Consider the following 25,924-nt stretch of genomic DNA (forward strand, 5'->3'; position numbering starts at 1 on the left):
TAAGCCAGAGCCTTTGTGTGAAGTCGCTGTTATGTAGGGTGACCAGGAAGTGTCCTCCTGTTCACAAACTCAAATCTGCGCGAAGGGGAGGGGGCCTTTTACATGTCCAGGCCCAGGGGCCCATGGTTTCATAATCCGTCCATGTACACAACACATTTAATCGCTAACTAAAAATACAGATGGGCAGCATTAACAAAAATGGGAAAACCCCTCACTCCAATTTAGAACATTAAAACCGAATTCTGCAGACATCGGCGTTCGCACATGGAACACTACGAGGCACCACATAATAAACACAAGGAAGCACACCGTCAGCACAAGTTACTCCAGCATCACGCCACATACATTACATGAAAGGCACAGCGTGTGCTGTCTGGACTGGCCAAGTCGCTGTTTGTTCTGCACTCTCTAACGAGCTGTGCCTTTACTGCTATTAAAGAGACACACTTATGTAAGTATCAACTGAGCGTGGTCTTTATTTTTCGGCTATTGTCGGCCACAGCTACGCCTTACAAAACACAATGAACTTTTCAACTAGTTAGTTTATATCCAATCTTATGCATCACACAGACCAAACACACACCAGAAAAACTGGGCCTCTCCCTAAATTCCCACAAACATTTGGCCCAGGCAACAGTGCGCCATTATTTAAAGCTATACACCATCGCATCACTAAACAACAAACTACTCAGATGTGTACAAAAGCACACTTTGATCCGAGAGATGGAAGTGGAAGCCTTCTAGCTCAGAAGCATTTATATTTCTCAGAAGTGACTGTTTTTTTTATGTAGGTCTGTAACACTTTAAAATAAGGTGTTAATAAACCATTTATAAGGTATTAGATATTTACAAGCCCTTACAAGACTTTGGATAACATTCAATCTTTAGGTTTTTTACAAATAGTTTAAAAGGACATATACATATACATTGTGTATATGCTTAATTCATGCATAACACATGTTTATTATTGGTAAGCCAATAGTTGATACAAATGTAAAAACGTAGAGTTCATTAGGAAAACAATTTCCTTTTGCGTTCCGTGTCATAGGAAACGACTGCACAGGAAGAGACACAGAATGGGTAGAGGTGTTAAACCACCACTCGAGTTCAGCAGTTTAAAAGGACATACATATACATTACATATACATTTATTCATGCATAACACAGGTTTTTTAATGGTAAGCCCATCGTTGATACAAATATAAAAACGTAGAGTTCATTAGGAAGACAATACAAATCTGTAACACCATCTCCACATATAAAGAGTGGAACCAGTAGTCTATAGCCTGGATGCCAGACGAACTTAGCCCCGCCCACAACATTTTAGGTCGGGAAGTTCGCTGGCATCGCTCCGTTGGGGAGAAACTATCTCCTCACAAAAATCTGTGAGGAGATAGATAGACCAATCAAATTGTCAGGGCGGGCTTTATACGATGATGGACAGATGATCAACCGTAACGTAATCAACCACGTCACCAAAGAGCGTTTGGGTTGAATTTGTTTTCAAAAAACATGGCTGCCGCTGGAGAGCTGAAATGTGGAGATTCGAGTATGTTTTAGAAGACATTGACAGCACATTCATTTTGAAAGAGGAACAGAGAAACGCGATCAAGGCATTTGTCGATCGAAAAGATGTTTTTGCCGTCCTTCCTACGGGATCCGGTAAAAGTTTAATGTATCAGCTGGCCCAGATGGTCTACGTTATGGTCATACTACATTGGTTGTAGGTATTCATGGGTACCAAAGACGTCACTTCCGTGAAGCCTGCCGCCATCTTTGTGCCCGACTCAACCATTATTCCCGTTGTATTATAAGATTTTTGTACCCAATAGTAGCTAGGTAGTCATATATAATAATATATAGTAATGTTATAATAATAATAATATTAATAATATAATACTAGTATTGTTTTCTATTGAAACGTTCTTCAAATTTAGACTTTTTAAATGCAGTATTTTCTAATTCTAGTGGTTAGTTAGTTAGCTATCATAGTTAGCTAGCGAACAGTCATGACTACAAACATAGCACATCTAAATAAGACAACGATATTTAGAAAAAACATTGATTATTGGCCGCGATCCATATTTTTTACCTTCAACTTTATTTTGTTCCTTAAAGTCTGCCCCAACTGTCTTTTCCCGACGTATACATTTATCTTGTACACAATCCATCCCCATACACCGGAGATAGCCTGAAGGCTTTCAAGATTACAGATGCATATCAATATGCAGTTGCAGGATGGGTGAACTACACCAATATGGCATCTGGAGACAAAAAATATGTATGTCATCACAGGACATCTTAGTAATTCAAACAGCGATTATCAACCGATTTATTTTAGTGGTGGTTAAGAGTGCCAATGTGGGCTAGCTAGGTGTAGCTAAAGCCTTTAGTAAAGGGCAAGAGTCTGTGGAGGCAGGGGCTGCCCTGTGTAGTGGCCTGAGCAGAGGTCGGAGGTCAGAGGTCAAACACGTGGGGGAAGCGCCACACAACGACACATGGGCATTTTGAGTGCTAAGTACATGTGATGACATCTTCAATCTTCTGCCTGCCCAGCAGCTCCTTGCCTCTCTGCAGCAGCAGCTCGATGTGAAGCACCAGGGCAGAGCAAAGATCGGGGGATGACTGGAAGTGCTGGCACAACTTCTTAAGGAAGTCAAAGGCAAGCAACTCTCTGCAGGCACAGATGCAGATGCAAATGTCTCAGTCATCGCAATACAGTTACACACTTTCCTGATCAACATTGCAAGAACACAGTATATAAAAGGATGCATATACACAATAGAGATTTGCTCCAGTGCTTTAAGTGTCATAGAGCTGTAGTTGCATCATCTATCCTCTACTGTACCTGTCCTCCCCCATCAGCAGCCTGACGGAGCTTAAACACATGTCAAGAGTCACCTCACACTCCAGGAGCTCAGTGAGTGCTGGTGTCAACCCAGAAAACAACAGGAAACACATAGTTATCACAAACACTCATCTTCACAACAGAACGTCCAAGGCGTGGTCAGTAGGGTTGGGTACCGAGAACCGGTACCAATATGGAACCGGTTCCAATACAACCGGTACCTACCCGGACCGAAATGCAACGCAGATTTCGGTGCTTCATTTCGGTGCCTGAGCCAATTGAAAACGGTTGCTAGGCAGATTCCGCGGGGCACATGTAAAACTGCCCCAGCTCCCAATGTAAACTTTGTCCTGTGTCGCTCACGCTCATTGGTGTTTTCATAGCAACAGTCTTATGACAGTGAAGCATTTCACAGAGCAAGCACAAACAGAACTAGCCATCAACCTTTTAACAGAGAAAATACCGAAAGGTAAACGGTCAAAAGTGTGGCTGTATTTCGCACCAAAATATTCAAACATCGCGACGTGCAGCAAATGCAACAAAACAATTGCGTGAAAAGAGAGGAGAGAAGGCAAAGAGTCAACGGCAGATCAGCAACCGAAGACTGAAAAATAAACGGAGATGGCAGCTATACTTAACCTACGGTAGTCTCTTAAAGTGGCAGTACACATTTTCTCGTACTCAGTGTGTTCAAGTAACAAGATTAACTATAAACAAGATAGAAAAGATAGGTATAAACAAATCATAAAATGGTGAAATTTCATGAAATAAATGCAAACAAAATAATACATTTTTGACTCCAAAGGCAAATATGCTCATATTTTTGCAAAAGAAGTTTGAAGCTGTTTTTTGTATTTATTTATATTTATTTAAGTATACTATAAACTGTTGTTTACAGTTAATATAATGTTCATAGTTTGAAGTTAAAAAGTTTGAAGCCAAGTGTTTTGTATGTATTTATATTTATAATATACTTTAAAACAGTTAATATATTGTGCACCAACTATCATAACCCATTCTTCTACAGAACGGAGCACACTAGAGAATGGGTACGGGCTCTTAAATCCAAGTAGTTTTGAAAGGACCTAAGGATATCTATCATCCAGTAATCCAACAACATCTCATTTTCTATATTGATATTTGTATGACTGGTACAGATTGGAGATGAGGGGTGATGTACCTCTTTGGGCAGCCGCTGGAGCATCTCTCTACAGCGCAGCAGACACTCAACAGCCTCCTGATGTCTGTCCTGAGCAACAGCCTACATGGACATAAAAGAAGTCTTGATGAAGAGTGACTAAAGAAGAAATGCACTGAGTGAACATGCCTTTACATCTGTGATGTTTTTGTGTTGTGTTGATTTGGCTTACAGATTCAGCTTGATAAGACAGCACCTGCAGCAGGTCCTTCTCCACGTCTGCTTTGGGCATGTTGATATCTGAAACTCCATCTACACGGGATATTAATCTGCTGTAAAGTCTCTCCAGGCTCTGTGAAATCAACAGTCACACCAAAAGGGCCACAAGATTAGTGAAAACAGGATAGGCAGACTAAAGCTCTGAAAAGATTTTAACCAACTGCTGTTTATATTTTGCGGGAAACTTGACATTGCAGCAAGGAACAATGACACCCGTTTCTCCTGTGAGTTGAAATATTTGATGAAGGTTTTCCTTCACAAGACAAACATTTCCCTTATGTGAATGCAGAGACCAGCTTTCAATTCCCCTTACCTTCACAGCCAGGCTGAGGAACTCATCTGCCAAGCTAGGCTTTTTACAGTCAAGCCATGTCCTGCCAGTTTTGCTTGCCATCTGAAGAACATGAAAGGATATTACAACTGGACTAGACAGCATGAATATTACTGTTTGATGAGTGTTACTGCTAGCCTGGATTTCAGACGAACTTAGCCCCGCCCACAAAATTTTAGTTCGGGAAGTTCGGTCTGGCATTACTCCATTGGGGAGAAATTATCTGCGGTCAGACATTGCCGGACCAATCAAATTGTCAAGGCGGGCTTCATACGATGATGGACAGATGATCAACAGTAACGTAATCAAGCACGTCACCAACACACGAGTTGAATTAGTTTTCAACAAACATGGCTGCCGCTGGAGAGCTGAAATGTATAGATTCGAGTCCATTTAGACATTGACAGTGCATTCATTTTGAAAGAGGAACAGAGAAACGCGATTAAGGCATTTGTCAATCGAAAAGCTGTTTTTGCCTTCCTTCCTACGGGATCCGGTAAAAGTTTAATTTATCAGCTGGCCCTGGTCACATACTACGTTGTTCTGATTGGTTGTAGGTAACCAATTGAGCGAAGAGGCATTTTTTCTCCTGGTTCGGTTGAAACACGCCCCATAATCATAGCCCAATGGAGCGATATCAGACTCATATTCTGACTAGAATTATGAGTATGACATCGTCAGGCTATGTTACTGCATCATAAGACATAGTTTTCAGAGGGTGACCATCATCTTCATCCTTAACACCTATGTGGGTGGGAGGGTGAACTAACCAGAATGTTCATGCGGATGGCGTTTTCTGGTGGATTCTCCTGTCCACATGAATGTACCAACTTACACGCCACATGACACACTAGCAAACATGCAAAGGAGTCAGGTATTTATTTCAGGTATTTATTTTTGCCATTTCATCATTTTCAGTATCCTCTTTTTAGGTGGTTAGTAAAAATAAGAAGCGGATTTAGAGGAGGGGGGTCTAGTTCTCAATGTGATTTATTCATTTTGGATAGAGCATGTTATGGACCGTGACAGTGACAACGCTTCATTTTATTTACTCTCTCTACTGTACAAAGAGAAAGAATAAGAGAAAAAGGGGCCACACCTCACCTTTTGCCCTCTGATGCTATCTCCTCCATCTACAGAATCAGTCAATCTAAGCTTGTCATTCGTTCACGTTGAAAGACACACAATGTATGTTTGGATCTGTATATTAAAGTCTAGCTAATACATCTATTTTACCTGAGGATCCAAAGGTCCGAAGGATTTGTCAAAGGACACCTCCTGGAAAAGCCTTTGGATCACGTCATCTACATCATCGGTTCCCAAACTGGGGTACGGGTACCCCCAGGGGTACGCGAAGTGGTTCAGGGGGTACGCGGGGAGAACATTTCCGCGATAACAGAAAACGGACGGAATTCGCAGAATGTACCGTTTGAAACAGAATTGCAACTTTCAGACGGAAACATCATTTTGTGCATCAAAATCGCCCAAATTCCCCTGTATTTTGTCCTGCAAGGCTGTATTTCTTTCTTATAAACACAACAACGATCGCAACGATGAACAAGCATTAATTAGAAAACAAAACCACTGAGAAAATGTCACGTCTGTGCTGAACTCCGCTCCGACCACGCCCCCCTATTCAACACAGACCTCCGTAGCCTGTCAAATGAATTCGCTCATCTTCCCAATCGCCTGCAAATAATGTTTTTTTAGTCTTCTGTTCTGTTGATGGCTGGCAAACAACAACCTTAGAAGGTTTGGGTCACTTGTGTCACATATTATTCACTCATTTTAAGCCATCAATCTACCTCTGGGTGAACAAAATGAGCCGAAACGGATTAAAACGGAATTAAAGTAAAAGGTGAAAAGGAATTTTTTTTTTCAACGGGGGGGGTACGCAGCTGGAGATTAAATGTCTGAAGGGGTACGGGACTGTACAAAGTTTGGGAACCACTGATCTACATAAATGTGGCTTTGTTTAAGGGTTAATTGTTCTGCAAGTTCTGGGAAGAGCGGAGACAAAACAAGACATTATCGGTGAAAATTTAACAGTCAAGAGCCAACATAACATTAGTTCACGTTAGTTTGTGTTTAGATCCTAATCCATTTGACCAGCAATTTGAATAACAGCATGGCTAACATTAGCTAAATTAACATAATGTAGTAACTACCGGTAATTAAACTGTTACTTTGATTTCACTTTGAAGAAAGAAGACAGAGTAACATATTTTAGCTACTTGATATTCCTGGCCAGAATAAGTAAATTGTTTAAAGTAGTTGGGCTACTTACTGTATATTATTAAAATATTGTTATAATGACGTTATGTTTTAAAGCAACTTCTATCCAAGGCCGGTTAACTGTTAGCTGGTTAGCGAGCTACAACTTGCATCTTGGTTCGCTGAGCCAACTAGCAAAGGTTAAAGGTAAATTATAATTTATACTCTTGAAATTATTAAGGATATGTAGAATGTTCTACGATATACTGTACCTTTCACAATTGAGACTGATGGCTCCATGTCTGTAAATTATGGTTAAACGAATACTTAAGACGAATACTTAAGACGTTTGGCTAGCCAGCTTATAACATTTAGTTGCATTCATTAAATCAACCTTGTAACGTGCACGAGATGTTGAGGGATGCCCTCACGTCAAAGGAGGCACGAGCAATGATGGAGCTCTAGGCTCGAGCGCTAGGAACACTTCAGACCTGTTTCTTAGTGATAAACATATTTTAATATGCAGGTCGTGTCTGCTCTGCTCTGATCGGATCTAATATTGAAAATGGGTTATTCAAAAGAAAAAAAGGATTCTGAAATCTGCTTAGATTACGTAATCCAGTCTTGGTTTTGATCTGGATCAAACTTTCAGTTGGTTATGTGTTGTTTTTTGGCAAGATTGGGATAACTTTGATTAAAAAAATGAATTAGATTCAGAAGTGTGGATTCAGAGTGGATTTCATGAACAAAATGTAATTAAACTTTTTTTGTTTTGTTTATTTTTTAGGAAACGTCGGACCAGTTGCGACGTAATGTTTTCAGTGGCGCTAATGTTGTGGTTAACTTATCACCAAACAACGTCGGGGGATTGCACAAACACCGTCATTACCTGTTTGTCTGATGCTGCGGGTCAGAGAAGAAGTAGGCTGCAGCCGTTTGGCCTGGCGCTCAGCACTGCATGAGCACTAAGTGGAGGTGGAGGAGGAGGAGAGAGGGAGGGAGGGGCGCGGTGGGGGCTTGTGAGCGCCGCGGAGCATGTCGGGGCGAAATTCTCACAAGAACTAAAAAGAAATGCCCCGTCAGATATCAAAACACATTTGGGGGGAATTGATGACAGAGAGAGAGTCATTTTTATTCTTAAATATTGATAAATGAAGAAAAAATTGGGCTCCAGCACAAGGGGCACTTTTCTCATCCAGGTCAAAAGGGCAGGTGCTTGAGCACCACTCGGGGTCAATCTGTGCACGTGCCTGCTTCCACGTCTCTGAATCATCAGCTGAAACGACATATTTCTTCCAGGTAGTAGTTTATTTAAACATTGTTCATACATGGTTGATATAACTCGAATTACATGCTTTTAGAAACAATGCTTATCTCTTGAAGTAGGCTATCGTAGCCAGTTAGACGCGTTAGACTAGGGAAGCGGAGATCGCAATTTTGAACATGTCATGGCACGGAGTTGAACAAGTAGGCCTAGTAGCTACTTGCATTGTTTAGCAATTCCATAAGTCCTATATTCTGCATGCTTTACCTCCGACAACATGTATGCACCTTCTGTCTTCCTTTCTACTCTACTTAGGCATTTGTCCGCATGTCGAAACTTTAAAAGTTATTTAAACTTATTTTGTGAGCTAATGCGGCAGATCAGCAGTTAGCAGAGTCAGTTTGAAAAGCAACCTCCATCTTAATCAATCGGGAACTTTTATTTTATCGAAGTTGAATAGCAACCTGCATTCTCACAGAGTGGAATGAATCACTTGGCATGCAAAACATAATAGCCTTTATGCTAACTAATCTCTCTCTTCTTTAGGTGTGGTCAGAATGGCGAATTATTATCGATATCTACTGCTTATGGTCCTTTGTGGCTGTCATACATGTTTCAGTGATGATTCCATCCAAAATGAGATGGGTCCTCTTGAGCTTACAGAAAACAATGGGACTCTCTATGCTACATGCAGAATGCGGCCGAATTCCAAACTCCCCACCGGCATGCCAAAGATTTATGGGCAAGTGATGTTCAAGCAGGCGCATGCTGGCGGTAATTTGAGTGTAGTCATCAACCTACATGGCTTCCCTGCTCCTGATGGACAGCACAGAGCCATCCACATCCACCAGTACGGGGACCTGAGTGAGGGCTGCTCCTCCACTGGTGGTCATTACAACCCCCTCTCAGTTAACCATCCAGACCATCCAGGAGACTTTGGCCACTTCCTGCCCTTGAATGGGAAGATTCGGCAGACACTGGATTCTGATGCCACACTCTTTGGTGGCCCATCAGTTCTTGGCAGGTCGGTGGTGGTCCGTGCCAAGGAAGATGACCTGGGTCTTGGCGGTGATGCAGGAAGCCTCCTTCATGGAAATGCTGGAGAGAGATTGGCATGCTGTGTCATTGGGATGGCAAGGCCCAAACATTAGGACCACTTTTGACGAAAACACAGGCAACTCTAATATTAAAATTGAATAAATAAAAAAATGTAAAATTGACTGGACTTTTGGTATTTTTTTAAATGTAGAATTTGTAGACATTTTACCGAATTGTGTAGCTTTTCTGTCTGACCTGAATAAGTATGTCATTATACGCATGATATATGATCAATGCATAGTCCTTAAAGGTGCTGTTAGGTGAAAATTCACCCTAGTTACCTCAGGACTCCGGAGCTGCGTATAAGTATATTTATTAGACAAACGACAACAACAATTGCAATCAGGCTCACTCCCAGCACAAGGCTGAAAGTGAAGCAATGATAAACACATCGCACAAGGTTTATATAGACAGAAGTTTAGCGTTCAGTAGTAGGGATAACCACGTGATGGATCTCTGACGTCCGAGGCAAGGATGGAAGTTTTGCACAAGGTCGGAAAAAGCACGTATCACCTCTGGTCTAAACATGCTCTTGTACATATGCAGACTAAGTGGCACCTAATAATCTAAGTTGTACACACACACACACACACAGAAACACAGAAAAGCCATGTTCCTGCTTTCATAAGCACATGATTCATACAAGGAATATATTAATACAAGGCACTTGATTCATATATTCTTAAGTCATTAACAGTGCTTGGAAATTATCTCCATCAGGTGCAGTCCAACAAAAAAATTGTTTATATTTGAACTCAAGAGACAATCCAATGCACTCCTCCCTCAGTGGATGGAATAGTGTATTGTTTGGTCCAAATCCAGGGCTGAGCACTGGAGCGCACAGGCATAACGGACAGGAAGAGGACAACAACAGGCAAGACACATCTGATTGCATAGGAATACAAAATCTACATATTGCACCTTTAAAACAAGAATTGGAATTTCAAACAAACCAAAAGTATGTCATACACAGTTGTTCATGTTGTGAGCATGAGTGGAGTGAAGCATGCTGGGGTAGAAACTCAGAATGGGCTTAACTGTGCCTCCCATCGCAGAGTCCTCACTTTGCACACAAGACCAGATAAAGCCGTCAGCACATATCTGACAAAATCTCCTAATGCCCAGTTGACTTCTCACCACCTTTGTTTGTTCTTCAGGGGTTCTCAGCATTGCTGATGCTGGTTCAACAAGCAATATCACGCAATAAATCATTCAGGCAAGAGTAAATCCATTTGCTCTCTGGTCAATCACTAATGTCCGATTTCAGAAATCTCTTCTTGTGTGCCTCAGGACCGATATAGCCATTTGGACCTGGGTTCAACACCCCTGACCTTCTTCTTCTTCTTCTTCTTCTAAATAAATGCAAACAAACTGAAAAACAACCAACAAAAAGCTCCCAGATACTTCTAGAACACTATTTGTGTCCAAGCACCTGTTTATTTCCCCAATAAAACTGTTAAGTCCCGGCTCATAAAATAAGTTATGTTTCCTTATTTATCTTATTTTCCTCAGTGTTGTGTGTTTGTTAACTCATCTCTCCTCTTGTTTCAGATATCTCACGCCCTGCCCTTGTGTGTGCTCCGCCTTGTTGGTTGTCTGCCCCGTCTTGATTGTTGTCACCTGTCCCTAATCACCATGAGTATATAGTCTGTGTGTTCTTGTTGTCTCGTTGCTAAGTTTCCTCCGTGTTGTTAGCGTCCCAGCGAGTTCTCATGATAATACTTTTCCTCGTGATACCAATCCCTGCCTGCCTTATCGACTCTGCTTTTGACTCTTCCCTACTTGTACCTCTGCCTGATCATCTACCGTCTACCTGTGTACCGAACCTGGACTGGAGCTACATCAACCCCTGCCGCTGCCTGCCACTTGTTGGATTTGTTTACTTATTATTGGACTGCCTTATCGTGTACCGAACTCGGAAAGTAAAACTTTTTGATTTACTCTTCTTTACCCCTGTCTCTGAGTCTGCTATTGAGTCCTGTACAAAACACTGATCGTTACAACAACTCATTAACAATCATGTAGTTCTTTAGGTCCTCCTGGCTACTGATGAGATTTACTTTGCCAGAAGATACCAGAATAACATACAGTAAGAACCTTTCAAAGTCTGTAATGATTTTATTTGTCAATGAATTTTAATAAAATGCTTTTTCTACCATATATATTAAAGCCCACACTGAAAGATGGCTGAATAAACAGTAGGATTTTCCCAACATGTAAACATGCCCTTCACGTATCTGGTGTTAACATGTGGCTCATCACTGCAACCACACCAGTGATTTGGTAGTAACATGTGGCTTAGACATTGGCCATCTAATAGTTCTACCTCAAAATACTGTAATATCAGATCATCACCTAATTACTTTCAATGTGCAATTAGAACTCTATGCACCATTAGATTCAATCCACTTCTTTAGCAGTTGTTTATCTGATAAGAATACAACATAGTTCATGTCAAAACTACCAGCTATACTTGTCTTCAGTTTTTACTCCATATATCATTTTTTTTTTTTTATTTTGTCCACAAAGTGGGAAGTGCATTCAGCTTTTGGCCCACAAAAGGAAAAGCTTTTCTGTATAGAAAAGAATGTATCTGAGACTGTGTTGTGCAGCACCGGCGCTCCACAGGGGACTGTGCTCTCACCTGTCCTGTTTACCCTGTACACATCAGACTTCACCTACAACACGGAGTCGTGCCACATCCAGAAGTTCTCTGATGACTCTGCTGTTGTGGGATGTATCAGGGATGGACAGGAGGGTGAGTACAGGAGCCTGGTGGACAACTTTGTGCAGTGGTGTAGGCATAACCACCTGCAGCTGAACGCCACCAAGACCAAGGAGATGGTGGTGGATTTTAGGAGGTCTCAGCCTCCTCTGCTACCAGTCTCCTTCGGGGGTGTCAGTGTGGAGGTGGTAAAAACCTACAAGTACTTAGGAGTTCATCTGGACAGTAAACTGGACTGGTCAACCAACATAGATGCCATCTATAAGAAGGGTCAGAGCCGGCTCTACTTCCTGAGGAGGCTGAGGTCTTTCAATGTCTGCAACAAACTCCTGCGCATGTTTTACCAGTCTGTTGTTGCCAGTGTCCTTTTTTATGCTGTGGTGTGCTGGGGAGGCAGCATGAAGAAGAGGGATGCAGGGCGACTAGACAGGCTGGTGAGAAGGGCAGGAGCTGTTGTTGGCATGGAACTGGACTGCCTAACATCAGTGGCGGAGAAAAGGACATTGAGTAGGCTGCTGACCATCTTGGACAATGACCACCACCCACTACACAGTACTCTTAACGGACAGAGGAGCATTTTCAGTGGCAGACTCCTGTCACTGTCATGCTCATCGGACAGGCTGAGAAAGTCCTTTGTCCCCAAGGCAATACAACTCTACAACGCCACGCAGAAGGGGAGGGGGAGGGAGATGGACTTCTCTGCATGAGTCTACCTCAGTCTCCCCTCTTCTCAGCTCTTAATTTTTCCATCCCACTGTCCATCTTTTTATCTTTTTACTCTTCTACTGGCTATACTAGCGCATTGCACAGACTGTACTATTTATATCACTTTGCACTATCCTCACACACAGAAGCACAAGTACTCAATCCTTGCACTATCCACACAAGCACATGAACACTATCTCTCTGCACTCTTTGCACTACTTTCCTCGTTAACATCAACACTGACACAACCAATGCACACTGTAATATCTGTATACACCCCACTCCCTGTGAACATGTTCTCCCTATGTGTATTGTTTTTTCTACTGTGATTCTACTGTGATTTGTGTATGTATGTTTGTGTAGTTACTGGATGACCTAAATTTCCCTCGGGATTAATAAAGTATCCATCTATCTATCTATTTATCTATGTGTTCAATGTTCCATGGACAAAATGCTAACTTGGTTGCCATTTTGGTGTTACATTGTTTCGTAATAAATGAATGCATTAAGTAGCACTGAGTGCATTTTGTCTACAAAATAAGGTCTGTCACACTTGGCGCCCCATAAGCCTGGCCTGAAAGCCTGTTGGATCAAAGGGAGAGAGTGGAATTAAAGGTATTCATTTGTGAAACACGAGGCTACTGGTGACTAAGTGTGGATAGACTAACGATACGGGATATTCCACAGACAGGGAAAGAACAGCATAGAAATAACAAGATGTCAACATTGTGGATGACGTTCAGTTTACCGCTGGGGCTGCCCTGTGTAGTGGCCTGAGCAGGGGTCAGAGATCAGAGGGTAACAGTCACAGAGCATTGACGTGCTCAAACACAAAGACACATGGGCATTTTGAGTGCTAAGTACCTGTGATGACATCTTCAATCTTCTGCTTGCCCAGCAGCTCCTTGCCTCTCTGCAGCAGCAGCTCGATGTGAAGCACCAGGGCAGAGCCAAGATCGGGGGATGACTGGAAGTGCTGGCACAACTTCTTAAGGAAGTCAAAGGCAAGCAACTCTCTGCAGGCACAGATGCAGATGCAAATGTCTCAGTCATCGCAATACAGTTACACACTTTCCTGATCAACATTGCAAGAACACAGTATATAAAAGGATGCATATACACAATAGAGATTTGCTCCAGTGCTTTAAGTGTCATAGAGCTGTAGTTGCATCATCTATCCTCTACTGTACCTGTCCTCCCCCATCAGCAGCCTGACGGAGCTTAAACACATGTCAAGAGTCACCTCACACTCCAGGAGCTCAGTGAGTGCTGGTGTCAACCAAGAAAACAACAGGAAACACATAGGTATCACAAACACTAATCTTCACAACAGAACGTCCAAGGCGTGGTCAGCAGTGGTAAACAAAAACAAGTGATTCCTCTTCAGCACCACTAGGCGGCACTGCCTCACCTGCTCTGACCTGCTCCTCAGGGGCTCCACTAGTCAGCAGGATGCGGATCTTCAGGTACAGCCCAGCGGGGTAGATGCACTCCTGGCACAAACAGACATGTTGAACTCCGTCAAGGGGAGCTGTCTTCCATCCTAAAGTTTAGAGTACTGAAAAACCCTTTTTAAAGCCAGTACCTTATTGGCTAAGCTGATGGCACTCAGAGCTTTCTCCTTAAACCGCTGGCAATCCCACTCAACATATACTGTTGCAAGGAGCCTCAATACTTTTGCCTGTTGAAAAAGTTCATATTGCATGCAAAACCCACAAGCGCTATGTATGCCATAATATATTGTCTCTTTATTTTCCTTGAATGTAAACCCAAACATGCCCAATATGAATCTTGTTCTAGCATGCAGAGCAGACACAAAGCAGTCTATATTATGTCCTTACTTGCACTTTAGTCCCTGGGGAGTAATTCACATTCATCTTCCCGATGTCATAACTCTGACTGGAGAACACAATAGCACACAAAACAATGACTTCATGTCCCACAGAGTTTGCATTTCATGCCAGAACCTTCAATGAATTTTGAAATGAAGTTAGCTACTTAAATGTGGCGCCACTAAAAAGCAGGTGGCACTTGCCATAGCAAATAACAATTAGAATTGGGAGTATTTCCCTAAGTAACATCACTGTAATATGATCTGTTTATTTTCATTCAATCTAAATCACACCAATTACTACGGAAGATTTCAAATCACTGCTTGTATGACCGCTAAACTTGGTCATAGAACTGTATTTCTGAAGAATACAAGTTTACAGAGTATCAGAGTATTTTTGACATCCAAGAAATATGGGCTAATTTAGATTGTCATGTACTAGTGAAAATACCACACCAACAAAATATGTTGTGTGCTTGGCAACATGATACAGTTTCTCTATTTCATGTGTTTGTGTTTTAAACTCATACTGGAATTTCCCTCAAAACTTACCTCAACCAAAACGAACTTTCCTCATATTTCCTTTGATTGTAGGAGTCAACTCCAAAGTTGTAACACATTAGAGACAGATAGCCAGTCTAAAAACCAACATGTACAGTATTACTCAAGGGCAAGAATTAACATCTACCAACCTTCCAGAACTTAAATACCTCTGATGTCTTGTCACGATCATGAATCATTTTACTTAATTGACCTATAAATGTGCTGTAGCCTCCACTGAAATCTTTAGTTCTTAGCAACTGTACTCTATAACCAGTTCCTGGTATTTGGCCCTCTTTAAGACTGTTCTAACTTTTCTTCTGAGGGAACTATCCATTTGAGGAGCATAAGCACCAACTATCATAACCCATTCTTCTACAGAACGGAGCACACTAGAGAATGGGTACGGGCTCTTAAATCCTAGTAGTTTTGAAAGGACCTAAAGATATCTATCATCCAGTAATCCAACAACATCTCATTTTCTATATTGATATTTGTATGACTGGTACAGATTGGAGATGAGGGGTGATGTACCTCTTTGGGCAGCCGCTGGAGCATCTCTCTACAGCGCAGCAGACACTCAACAGCCTCCTGATGTCTGTCCTGAGCAACAGCCTACATGGACATAAAAGAAGTCCTGATGAAGAGTGACTAAAGAAGAAATGCACTGTGGATTTCAGACGAACTTAGCCCCGCCCACAACATTTTAGTTCGGGAAGTTCGGTCTGGCATTACTCCATTGGGGAGAAATTATCTGCGGACAGACATTGCCGGACCAATCAAATTGTCAAGGCGGGCTTTATACGATGATGGACAGATGATCAACAGTAACGTAATCAAGCACGTCACCAACACACGAGTTGAATTAGTTTTCAACAAACATGGCTGCCGCTGGAGAGCTGAAATGTATAGATTCGAGTCCATTTAGACATTGACAGTGCATTCATTTTGAAAGAGGAACAGAGAAACGCGATTAAGGCATTTGTCAATCGAAAAGATGTTTTTGCCTTCCTTCCTACGGGATCCGGTAAAAGTTTAATTTATCAGCTGGCCCTGGTCACATACTACGTTGTTCTGATTGGTTGTAGGTAACCAATTGAGCGAAGAGGCATTTTTTCTCCTGGTTCGGTTGAAACACGCCCCATAATCATAGCCCAATGGAGCGATATCAGACTCATATTCTGACTAGAATTATGAGTATGACATCGTCAGGCTATGTTACTGCATCATAAGACATAGTTTTCAGAGGGTGACCATCATCTTCATCCTTAACACCTATGTGGGTGGGAGGGTGAACTAACCAGAATGTTCATGCGGATGGAGTTTTCTGGTGGATTCTCCTGTCCACATGAATGTACCAACTTACACGCCACATGACACACTAGCAAACATGCAAAGGAGTCAGGTATTTATTTCAGGTATTTATTTTTGCCATTTCATCATTTTCAGTATCCTCTTTTTAGGTGGTTAGTAAAAATAAGAAGCGGATTTAGAGGAGGGGGGTCTAGTTCTCAATGTGATTTATTCATTTTGGATAGAGCATGTTATGGACCGTGACAGTGACAACGCTTCATTTTATTTACTCTCTCTACTGTACAAAGAGAAAGAATAAGAGAAAAAGGGGCCACACCTCACCTTTTGCCCTCTGATGTTCATTTATTTCTGGGCCCACTCGCTTGGTCACTGCCCAGTTCCAAAGCTGTATGGCTATCTCCTCCATCTACAGAATCAGTCAATCTAAGCTTGTCATTCGTTCACGTTGAAAGACACACAATGTATGTTTGGATCTGTATATTAAAGTCTAGCTAATACATCTATTTTACCTGAGGATCCAAAGGTCCGAAGGATTTGTCAAAGGACACCTCCTGGAAAAGCCTTTGGATCACGTCATCTACATCATCGGTTCCCAAACTGGGGTACGCGTACCCCCAGGGGTACGCGAAGTGGTTCAGGGGGTACGCGGGGAGAAAATTTCCGCGATAACAGAAAACGGACGGAATTCGCAGAATGTACCGTTTGAAACAGAATTGCAACTTTCAGACGGAAACATCATTTTGTGCATCAAAATCGCCCAAATTCCCCTGTATTTTGTCCTGCAAGGCTGTATTTCTTTCTTATAAACACAACAACGATCGCAAACGATGAACAAGCATTAATTAGAAAACAAAACCACTGAGAAAATGTCACGTCTGTGCTGAACTCCGCTCCGACCACGCCCCCCTATTCAACACAGACCTCCGTAGCCTGTCAAATGAATTCGCTCATCTTCCCAATCGCCTGCAAATAATGTTTTTTTAGTCTTCTGTTCTGTTGATGGCTGGCAAACAACAACCTTAGAAGGTTTGGGTCACTTGTGTCACATATTATTCACTCATTTTAAGCCATCAATCTACCTCTGGGTGAACAAAATGAGCCGAAACGGATTAAAACGGAATTAAAGTAAAAGGTGAAAAGGAATTTTTTTTTTCAACGGGGGGGGGTACGCAGCTGGAGATTAAATGTCTGAAGGGGTACGGGACTGTACAAAGTTTGGGAACCACTGATCTACATAAATGTGGCTTTGTTTAAGGGTTAATTGTTCTGCAAGTTCTGGGAAGAGCGGAGACAAAACAAGACATTATCGGTGAAAATTTAACAGTCAAGAGCCAACATAACATTAGTTCACGTTAGTTTGTGTTTAGATCCTAATCCATTTGACCAGCAATTTGAATAACAGCATGGCTAACATTAGCTACATTAACATAATGTAGTAACTACCGGTAATTAAACTGTTACTTTGATTTCACTTTGAAGAAAGAAGACAGAGTAACATATTTTACTTGATATTCCTGGCCAGAATAAGTAAATTGTTTAAAGTAGTTGGGCTACTTACTGTATATTATTAAAATATTGTTATAATGACGTTATGTTTTAAAGCAACTTCTATCCAAGGCCGGTTAACTGTTAGCTGGTTAGCGAGCTACAACTTGCATCTTGGTTCGCTGAGCCAACTAGCAAAGGTTAAAGGTAGGCTAAGTTATAATTTATACTCTTGAAATTATTAAGGATATGTAGAATGTTCTACGATATACTGTACCTTTCACAATTGAGACTGATGGCTCCATGTCTGTAAATTATGGTTAGTTGGCCTACGAATACTTAAGACGTTTGGCTAGCCAGCTTATAACATTTAGTTGCATTCATTAAATCAACCTTGTAACGTGCACGAGATGTTGAGGGATGCCCTCACGTCAAAGGAGGCACGAGCAATGATGGAGCTCTAGGCTCGAGCGCTAGGAACACTTCAGACCTGTTTCTTAGTGATAAACATATTTTAATATGCAGGTCGTGTCTGCTCTGCTCTGATCAGATCGGATCTAATATTGAAAATGGGTTATTCAAAAGAAAAAAAGGATTCTGAAATCTGCTTAGATTACGTAATCCAGTCTTGGTTTTGATCTGGATCAAACTTTCAGTTGGTTATGTGTTGTTTTTTGGCAAGATTGGGATAACTTTGATTAAAAAAATGAATTAGATTCAGAAGTGTGGATTCAGAGTGGATTTCATGAACAAAATGTAATTCAACTTTTTTTGTTTTGTTTATTTTTTAGGAAACGTCGGACCAGTTGCGACGTAATGTTTTCAGTGGCGCTAATGTTGTGGTTAACTTATCACCCAACAACGTCGGGGGATTGCACAAACACCGTCATTACCTGTTTGTCTGATGCTGCGGGTCAGAGAAGAAGTAGGCTGCAGCCGTTTGGCCTGGCGCTCAGCACTGCATGAGCACTAAGTGGAGGTGGAGGAGGAGGAGGAGGAGAGAGGGAGGGAGGGGCGCGGTGGGGGCTTGTGAGCGCCGCGGAGCATGTCGGGGCGAAATTCTCACAAGAACTAAAAATAAATGCCCCGTCAGATATCAAAACACATTTGGGGGGAATTGATGACAGAGAGAGAGTAATTTTTATTCTTAAATATTGATAAATGAAGAAAAAATTGGGCTCCAGCACAAGGGGCACTTTTCTCATCCAGGTCAAAAGGGCAGGTGCTTGAGCACCACTCGGGGTCAATCTGTGCACGTGCCTGCTTCCACGTCTCTGAATCATCAGCTGAAACGACATATTTCTTCCAGGTAGTAGTTTATTTAAACATTGTTCATACATGGTTGATATAACTCGAATTACATGCTTTTAGAAACAATGCTTATCTCTTGAAGTAGGCTATCGTAGCCAGTTAGACGCGTTAGACTAGGGAAGCGGAGATCGCAATTTTGAACATGTCATGGCACGGAGTTGAACAAGTAGGCCTAGTAGCTACTTGCATTGTTTAGCAATTCCATAAGTCCTATATTCTGCATGCTTTACCTCCGACAACATGTATGCACCTTCTGTCTTCCTTTCTACTCTACTTAGGCATTTGTCCGCATGTCAAAACTTTAAAAGTTATTTAAACTTATTTTGTGAGCTAATGCGGCAGATTAGCAGTTAGCACAGTCAGTTTGAAAAGCAACCTCCATCTTAATCAATCGGGAACTTTTATTTTATCGAAGTTGAATAGCAACCTGCATTCTCACAGAGTGGAATGAATCACTTGGCATGCAAAACATAATAGCCTTTATGCTAACTAATCTCTCCTCTCTTCTTTAGGTGTGGTCAGAATGGCGAATTATTATCGATATCTACTGCTTATGGTCCTTTGTGGCTGTCATACATGTTTCAGTGATGATTCCATCCAAAATGAGATGGGTCCTCTTGAGCTTACAGAAAACAATGGGACTCTCTATGCTACATGCAGAATGCGGCCGAATTCCAAACTCCCCACCGGCATGCCAAAGATTTATGGGCAAGTGATGTTCAAGCAGGCGCATGCTGGCGGTAATTTGAGTGTAGTCATCAACCTACATGGCTTCCCTGCTCCTGATGGACAGCACAGAGCCATCCACATCCACCAGTACGGGGACCTGAGTGAGGGCTGCTCCTCCACTGGTGGTCACTACAACCCCCTCTCAGTTAACCATCCAGACCATCCAGGAGACTTTGGCCACTTCCTGCCCTTGAATGGGAAGATTCGGCAGACACTGGATTCTGATGCCACACTCTTTGGTGGCCCATCAGTTCTTGGCAGGTCGGTGGTGGTCCGTGCCAAGGAAGATGACCTGGGTCTTGGCGGTGATGCAGGAAGCCTCCTTCATGGAAATGCTGGAGAGAGATTGGCATGCTGTGTCATTGGGATGGCAAGGCCCAAACATTAGGACCACTTTTGACGAAAACACAGGCAACTCTAATATTAAAATTGAATAAATAAAAAAATTTAAAATTGACTGGACTTTTGGTATTTTTTTAAATGTAGAATTTGTAGACATTTTACTGAATTGTGTAGCTTTTCTGTCTGACCTGAATAAGTATGTCATTATACGCATGATATATGATCAATGCATAGTCCTTAAAGGTGCTGTTAGGTGAAAATTCACCCTAGTTACCTCAGGACTCCGGAGCTGCGTATAAGTATATTTATTAGACAAACGACAACAACAATTGCAATCAGGCTCACTCCCAGCACAAGGCTGAAAGTGAAGCAATGATAAACACATCGCACAAGGTTTATATAGACAGAAGTTTAGCGTTCAGTAGTAGGGATAACCACGTGATGGATCTCTGACGTCCGAGGCAAGGATGGAAGTTTTGCACAAGGTCGGAAAAAGCACGCATCACCTCTGGTCTAAACATGCTCTTGTACATATGCAGACTAAGTGGCACCTAATAATCTAAGTTGCACACACACACACACACACAGAAACACAGAAAAGCCATGTTCCTGCTTTCATAAGTACATGATTCATACAAGGAATATATTAATACAAGGCACTTGATTCATATATTCTTAAGTCATTAACAGTGCTTGGAAATTATCTCCATCAGGTGCAGTCCAACAAAAAAAATTGTTTATATTTGAACTCAAGAGACAATCCAATGCACTCCTCCCTCAGTGGATGGAATAGTGTATTGTTTGGTCCAAATCCAGGGCTGAGCACTGGAGCGCACAGGCATAACGGACAGGAAGAGGACAACAACAGGCAAGACACATCTGATTGCATAGGAATACAAAATCTACATATTGCACCTTTAAAACAAGAATTGGAATTTCAAACAAACCAAAAGTATGTCATACACAGTTGTTCATGTTGTGAGCATGAGTGGAGTGAAGCATGCTGGGGTAGAAACTCAGAATGGGCTTAACTGTGCCTCCCATCGCAGAGTCCTCACTTTGCACACAAGACCAGATAAAGCCGTCAGCACATATCTGACAAAATCTCCTAATGCCCAGTTGACTTCTCACCACCTTTGTTTGTTCTTCAGGGGTTCTCAGCATTGCTGATGCTGGTTCAACAAGCAATATCACGCAATAAATCATTCAGGCAAGAGTAAATCCATTTGCTCTCTGGTCAATCACTAATGTCCAATTTCAGAAATCTCTTCTTGTGTGCCTCAGGACCGATATAGCCATTTGGACCTGGGTTCAACACCCCTGACCTTCTTCTTCTTCTTCTTCTTCTAAATAAATGCAAACAAACTGAAAAACAACCAACAAAAAGCTCCCAGATACTTCTAGAACACTATTTGTGTCCAAGCACCTGTTTATTTCCCCAATAAAACTGTTAAGTCCCGGCTCATAAAATAAGTTATGTTTCCTTATTTATCTTATTTTCCTCAGTGTTGTGTGTTTGTTAACTCATCTCTCCTCTTGTTTCAGATATCTCACGCCCTGCCCTTGTGTGTGCTCCGCCTTGTTGGTTGTCTGCCCCGTCTTGATTGTTGTCACCTGTCCCGTCATGATTGTTGTCACCTGTCCCTAATCACCATGAGTGTATAGTCTGTGTGTTCTTGTTGTCTCGTTGCTAAGTTTCCTCCGTGTTGTTAGCGTCCCAGCGAGTTCTCATGATAATACTTTTCCTCGTGATACCGATCCCTGCCTGCCTTATCGACTCTGCTTTTGACTCTTCCCTACTTGTACCTCTGCCTGATCATCTACCGTCTACCTGTGTACCGAACCTGGACTGGAGCTACATCGACCCCTGCCGCTGCCTGCCACTTGTTGGATTTGTTTACTTATTATTGGACTGCCTTATCGTGTACCGAACTCGGAAAGTAAAACTTTTTGATTTACTCTTCTTTACCCCTGTCTCTGAGTCTGCTATTGAGTCCTGTACAAAACACTGATCGTTACAACAACTCATTAACAATCATGTAGTTCTTTAGGTCCTCCTGGCTACTGATGAGATTTACTTTGCCAGAAGATACCAGAATAACATACAGTAAGAACCTTTCAAAGTCTGTAATGATTTTATTTGTCAATTGAATTTTTAAATAAAATGCTTTTTCTACCATATATATTAAAGCCCACACTGAAAGATGGCTGAATAAACAGTAGGATTTTCCCAACATGTAAACATGCCCTTCACGTATCTGGTGTTAACATGTGGCTCATCACTGCAACCACACCAGTGATCTGGTAGTAACATGTGGCTTAGACATTGGCCATCTAATAGTTCTACCTCAAAATACTGTAATATCAGATCATCACCTAATTACTTTCAATGTGCAATTAGAACTCTATGCACCATTAGATTCAATCCACTTCTTTAGCAGTTGTTTATCTGATAAGAATAGAACATAGTTCATGTCAAAACTACCAGCTATACTTGTCTTCAGTTTTTACTCCATATATAATTTTTTTTTTTTTTTTTTAATTTTGTCCGCAAAGTGGAAAGTGCATTCAGCTTTTGGCCCACAAAAGGAAAAGCTTTTCTGTATAGAAAAGAATGTATCTGAGACTGTGTTGTGCAGCACCGGCGCTCCACAGGGGACTGTGCTCTCACCTGTCCTGTTTACCCTGTACACATCAGACTTCACCTACAACACGGAGTCGTGCCACATCCAGAAGTTCTCTGATGACTCTGCTGTTGTGGGATGTATCAGGGATGGACAGGAGGGTGAGTACAGGAGCCTGGTGGACAACTTTGTGCAGTGGTGTAGGCATAACCACCTGCAGCTGAACGCCACCAAGACCAAGGAGATGGTGGTGGATTTTAGGAGGTCTCAGCCTCGTCTGCTACCAGTCTCCATCGGGGGTGTCAGTGTGGAGGTGGTAAAAACCTACAAGTACTTAGGAGTTCATCTGGACAGTAAACTGGACTGGTCAACCAACACAGATGCCATCTATAAGAAGGGTCAGAGCCGGCTCTACTTCCTGAGGAGGCTGAGGTCTTTCAATGTCTGCAACAAACTCCTGCGCATGTTTTACCAGTCTGTTGTTGCCAGTGTCCTTTTTTATGCTGTGGTGTGCTGGGGAGGCAGCATGAAGAAGAGGGATGCAGGGCGACTAGACAGGCTGGTGAGAAGGGCAGGAGCTGTTGTTGGCATGGAACTGGACTGCCTAACATCAGTGGCGGAGAAAAGGACATTGAGTAGGCTGCTGACCATCTTGGACAATGACCACCACCCACTACACAGTACTCTTAACGGACAGAGGAGCATTTTCAGTGGCAGACTCCTGTCACTGTCATGCTCATCGGACAGGCTGAGAAAGTCCTTTGTCCCCAAGGCAATACAACTCTACAACGCCACGCAGAAGGGGAGGGGGAGGGAGATGGACTTCTCTGCATGAGTCTACCTCAGTCTCCCCTCCTCTTCTCAGCTCTTAATTTTTCCATCCCACTGTCCATCTTTTTATCTTTTTACTCTTCTACTGGCTATACTAGCGCATTGCACAGACTGTACTATTTATATCACTTTGCACTATCCTCACACACACAAGCACAAGTACTCAATCCTTGCACTATCCACACAAGCACATGAACACTATCTCTCTGCACTCTTTGCACTACTTTCCTCGTTAACATCAACACTGACACAACCAATGCACACTGTAATATCTGTATACACCCCACTCCCTGTGAACATGTTCTCCCTATGTGTATTGTTTTTTCTACTGTGATTTGTGTATGTATGTTTGTGAGTTACTGGATGACCTAAATTTCCCTCGGGATTAATAAAGTATCCATCTATCTATCTATTTATCTATGTGTTCAATGTTCCATGGACAAAATGCTAACTTGGTTGCCATTTTGGTGTTACATTGTTTCGTAATAAATTAATGCATTAAGTAGCACAGAGTGCATTTTGTCTACAAAATAAGGTCTGTCACACTTGGCGCCCCATAAGCCTGGCCTGAAAGCCTGTTGGATCAAAGGGAGAGAGTGGAATTAAAGGTATTCATTTGTGAAACACGAGGCTACTGGTGACTAAGTGTGGATAGACTAACGATACGGGATATTTTACAGACAGGGAAAGAACAGCATAGAAATAACAAGATGTCAACATTGTGGATGACGTTCAGTTTACCGCTGGGGCTGCCCTGTGTAGTGGCCTGAGCAGGGGTCAGAGATCAGAGGGTAACAGTCACAGAGCATTGACGTGCTCAAACACAAAGACACATGGGCAATTTGAGTGCTAAGTACCTGTGATGACATCTTCAATCTTCTGCTTGCCCAGCAGCTCCTTGCCTCTCTGCAGCAGCAGCTCGATGTGAAGCACCAGGGCAGAGCCAAGATCGGGGGATGACTGGAAGTGCTGGCACAACTTCTTAAGGAAGTCAAAGGCAAGCAACTCTCTGCAGGCACAGATGCAGATGCAAATGTCTCAGTCATCGAAATACAGTTACACACTTTCCTGATCAACATTGCAAGAACACAGTATATAAAAGGATGCATATACACAATAGAGATTTGCTCCAGTGCTTTAAGTGTCATAGAGCTGTAGTTGCATCATCTATCCTCTACTGTACCTGTCCTCCCCCATCAGCAGCCTGACGGAGCTTAAACACATGTCAAGAGTCACCTCACACTCCAGGAGCTCAGTGAGTGCTGGTGTCAACCCAGAAAACAACAGGAAACACATAGTTATCACAAACACTCATCTTCACAACAGAACGTCCAAGGCGTGGTCAGTAGGGTTGGGTACCGAGAACCGGTACCAATATGGAACCGGTTCCAATACAACCGGTACCTACCCGGACCGAAATGCAACGCAGATTTCGGTGCTTCATTTCGGTGCCTGAGCCAATTGAAAACGGTTGCTAGGCAGATTCCGCGGGGCACATGTAAAACTGCCCCAGCTCCCAATGTAAACTTTGTCCTGTGACGCTCACGCTCATTGGTGTTTTCATAGCAACAGTCTTATGACAGTGAAGAGCATGCAGCATTTCACAGAGCAAGCACAAACGGAACTAGTCATCAACCTTTTAACAGAGAAAATACCGAAAGGTAAACGGTCAAAAGTGTGGCTGTATTTCGCACCAAAATATTCAAACATCGCGACGTGCAGCAAATGCAACAAAACAATTGCGTGAAAAGAGTGGAGAGAAGGCAAAGAGTCAACGGCAGATCAGCAACCGAAGACTGAAAAATAAACGGAGATGACAGCTATACTTAACCTACGGTAGTCTCTTAAAGTGGCAGTACACATTTTCTCGTACTCAGTGTGTTCAAGTAACAAGATTAACTATAAACAAGATAGAAAAGATAGGTATAAACAAATCATAAAATGGTGAAATTTCATGAAATAAATGCAAACAAAATAATACATTTTTGACTCCAAAGGCAAATATGCTCATATTTTTGCAAAAGAAGTTTGAAGCTGTTTTTTGTATTTATTTATATTTATTTAAGTATACTATAAACTGTTGTTTACAGTTAATATAATGTTCATAGTTTGAAGTTAAAAAGTTTGAAGCCAAGTGTTTTGTATGTATTTATATTTATAATATACTTTAAACAGTTAATATATTGTGCACCAACTATCATAACCCATTCTTCTACAGAACGGAGCACACTAGAGAATGGGTACGGGCTCTTAAATCCAAGTAGTTTTGAAAGGACCTAAGGATATCTATCATCCAGTAATCCAACAACATCTCA

At 42.0% G+C, this 25,924-nt stretch overlaps 3 protein-coding genes across 4 annotated transcripts in view; 2 read left to right on the forward strand and 1 right to left on the reverse strand.

Annotated features, from left to right (window-relative positions):
* The first annotated feature begins 7,995 nt into the window (after window positions 1-7,995).
* Window positions 7,996-9,294, forward strand: LOC116225207 (extracellular superoxide dismutase [Cu-Zn]-like). Its single transcript, XM_031587276.2, has 2 exons — window positions 7,996-8,109; window positions 8,621-9,294. The coding sequence occupies exon 2, from the start codon at window positions 8,632-8,634 to the stop codon at window positions 9,223-9,225; it is 594 nt and encodes a 197-aa protein (XP_031443136.1). The 5' UTR covers window positions 7,996-8,109; window positions 8,621-8,631; the 3' UTR covers window positions 9,226-9,294.
* A 4,149-nt stretch (window positions 9,295-13,443) lies between these two features.
* On the reverse strand, window positions 13,444-15,582 carry LOC105912368 (testis-expressed protein 11-like). The gene is made up of 7 exons (XM_031587421.2): window positions 15,508-15,582; window positions 14,986-15,071; window positions 14,444-14,501; window positions 14,188-14,283; window positions 14,014-14,095; window positions 13,793-13,871; window positions 13,444-13,618 (listed from the first exon to the last, which is right to left on the reverse strand). Exons 1-7 carry the CDS (start codon window positions 15,529-15,531, stop codon window positions 13,459-13,461), a joined length of 585 nt encoding a protein of 194 aa, XP_031443281.1. The 5' UTR covers window positions 15,532-15,582; the 3' UTR covers window positions 13,444-13,458.
* A 3,364-nt stretch (window positions 15,583-18,946) lies between these two features.
* Window positions 18,947-25,924, forward strand: part of LOC116225230 (extracellular superoxide dismutase [Cu-Zn]-like) — a 364,295-nt gene continuing 357,317 nt past the window's right edge. The window contains exons 1-2 of one of the 2 annotated variants that reach the window (XM_031587420.2): window positions 18,969-19,081; window positions 19,596-20,250. In XM_031587420.2, the coding sequence (XP_031443280.1) occupies window positions 19,607-20,200 (594 nt within the window). In that variant the 5' untranslated portion in view covers window positions 18,969-19,081; window positions 19,596-19,606 and the 3' untranslated portion in view covers window positions 20,201-20,250. Of the gene's footprint in view, window positions 19,082-19,595; window positions 20,251-25,924 lie in introns of those variants that run through there. The other variant, XM_031587418.2, reaches the window with a different exon arrangement.

This window comes from Clupea harengus, chromosome 20, assembly GCF_900700415.2.
Source record: "Clupea harengus chromosome 20, Ch_v2.0.2, whole genome shotgun sequence".
Classification (NCBI taxonomy): Eukaryota; Metazoa; Chordata; class Actinopteri; order Clupeiformes; family Clupeidae; genus Clupea; species Clupea harengus.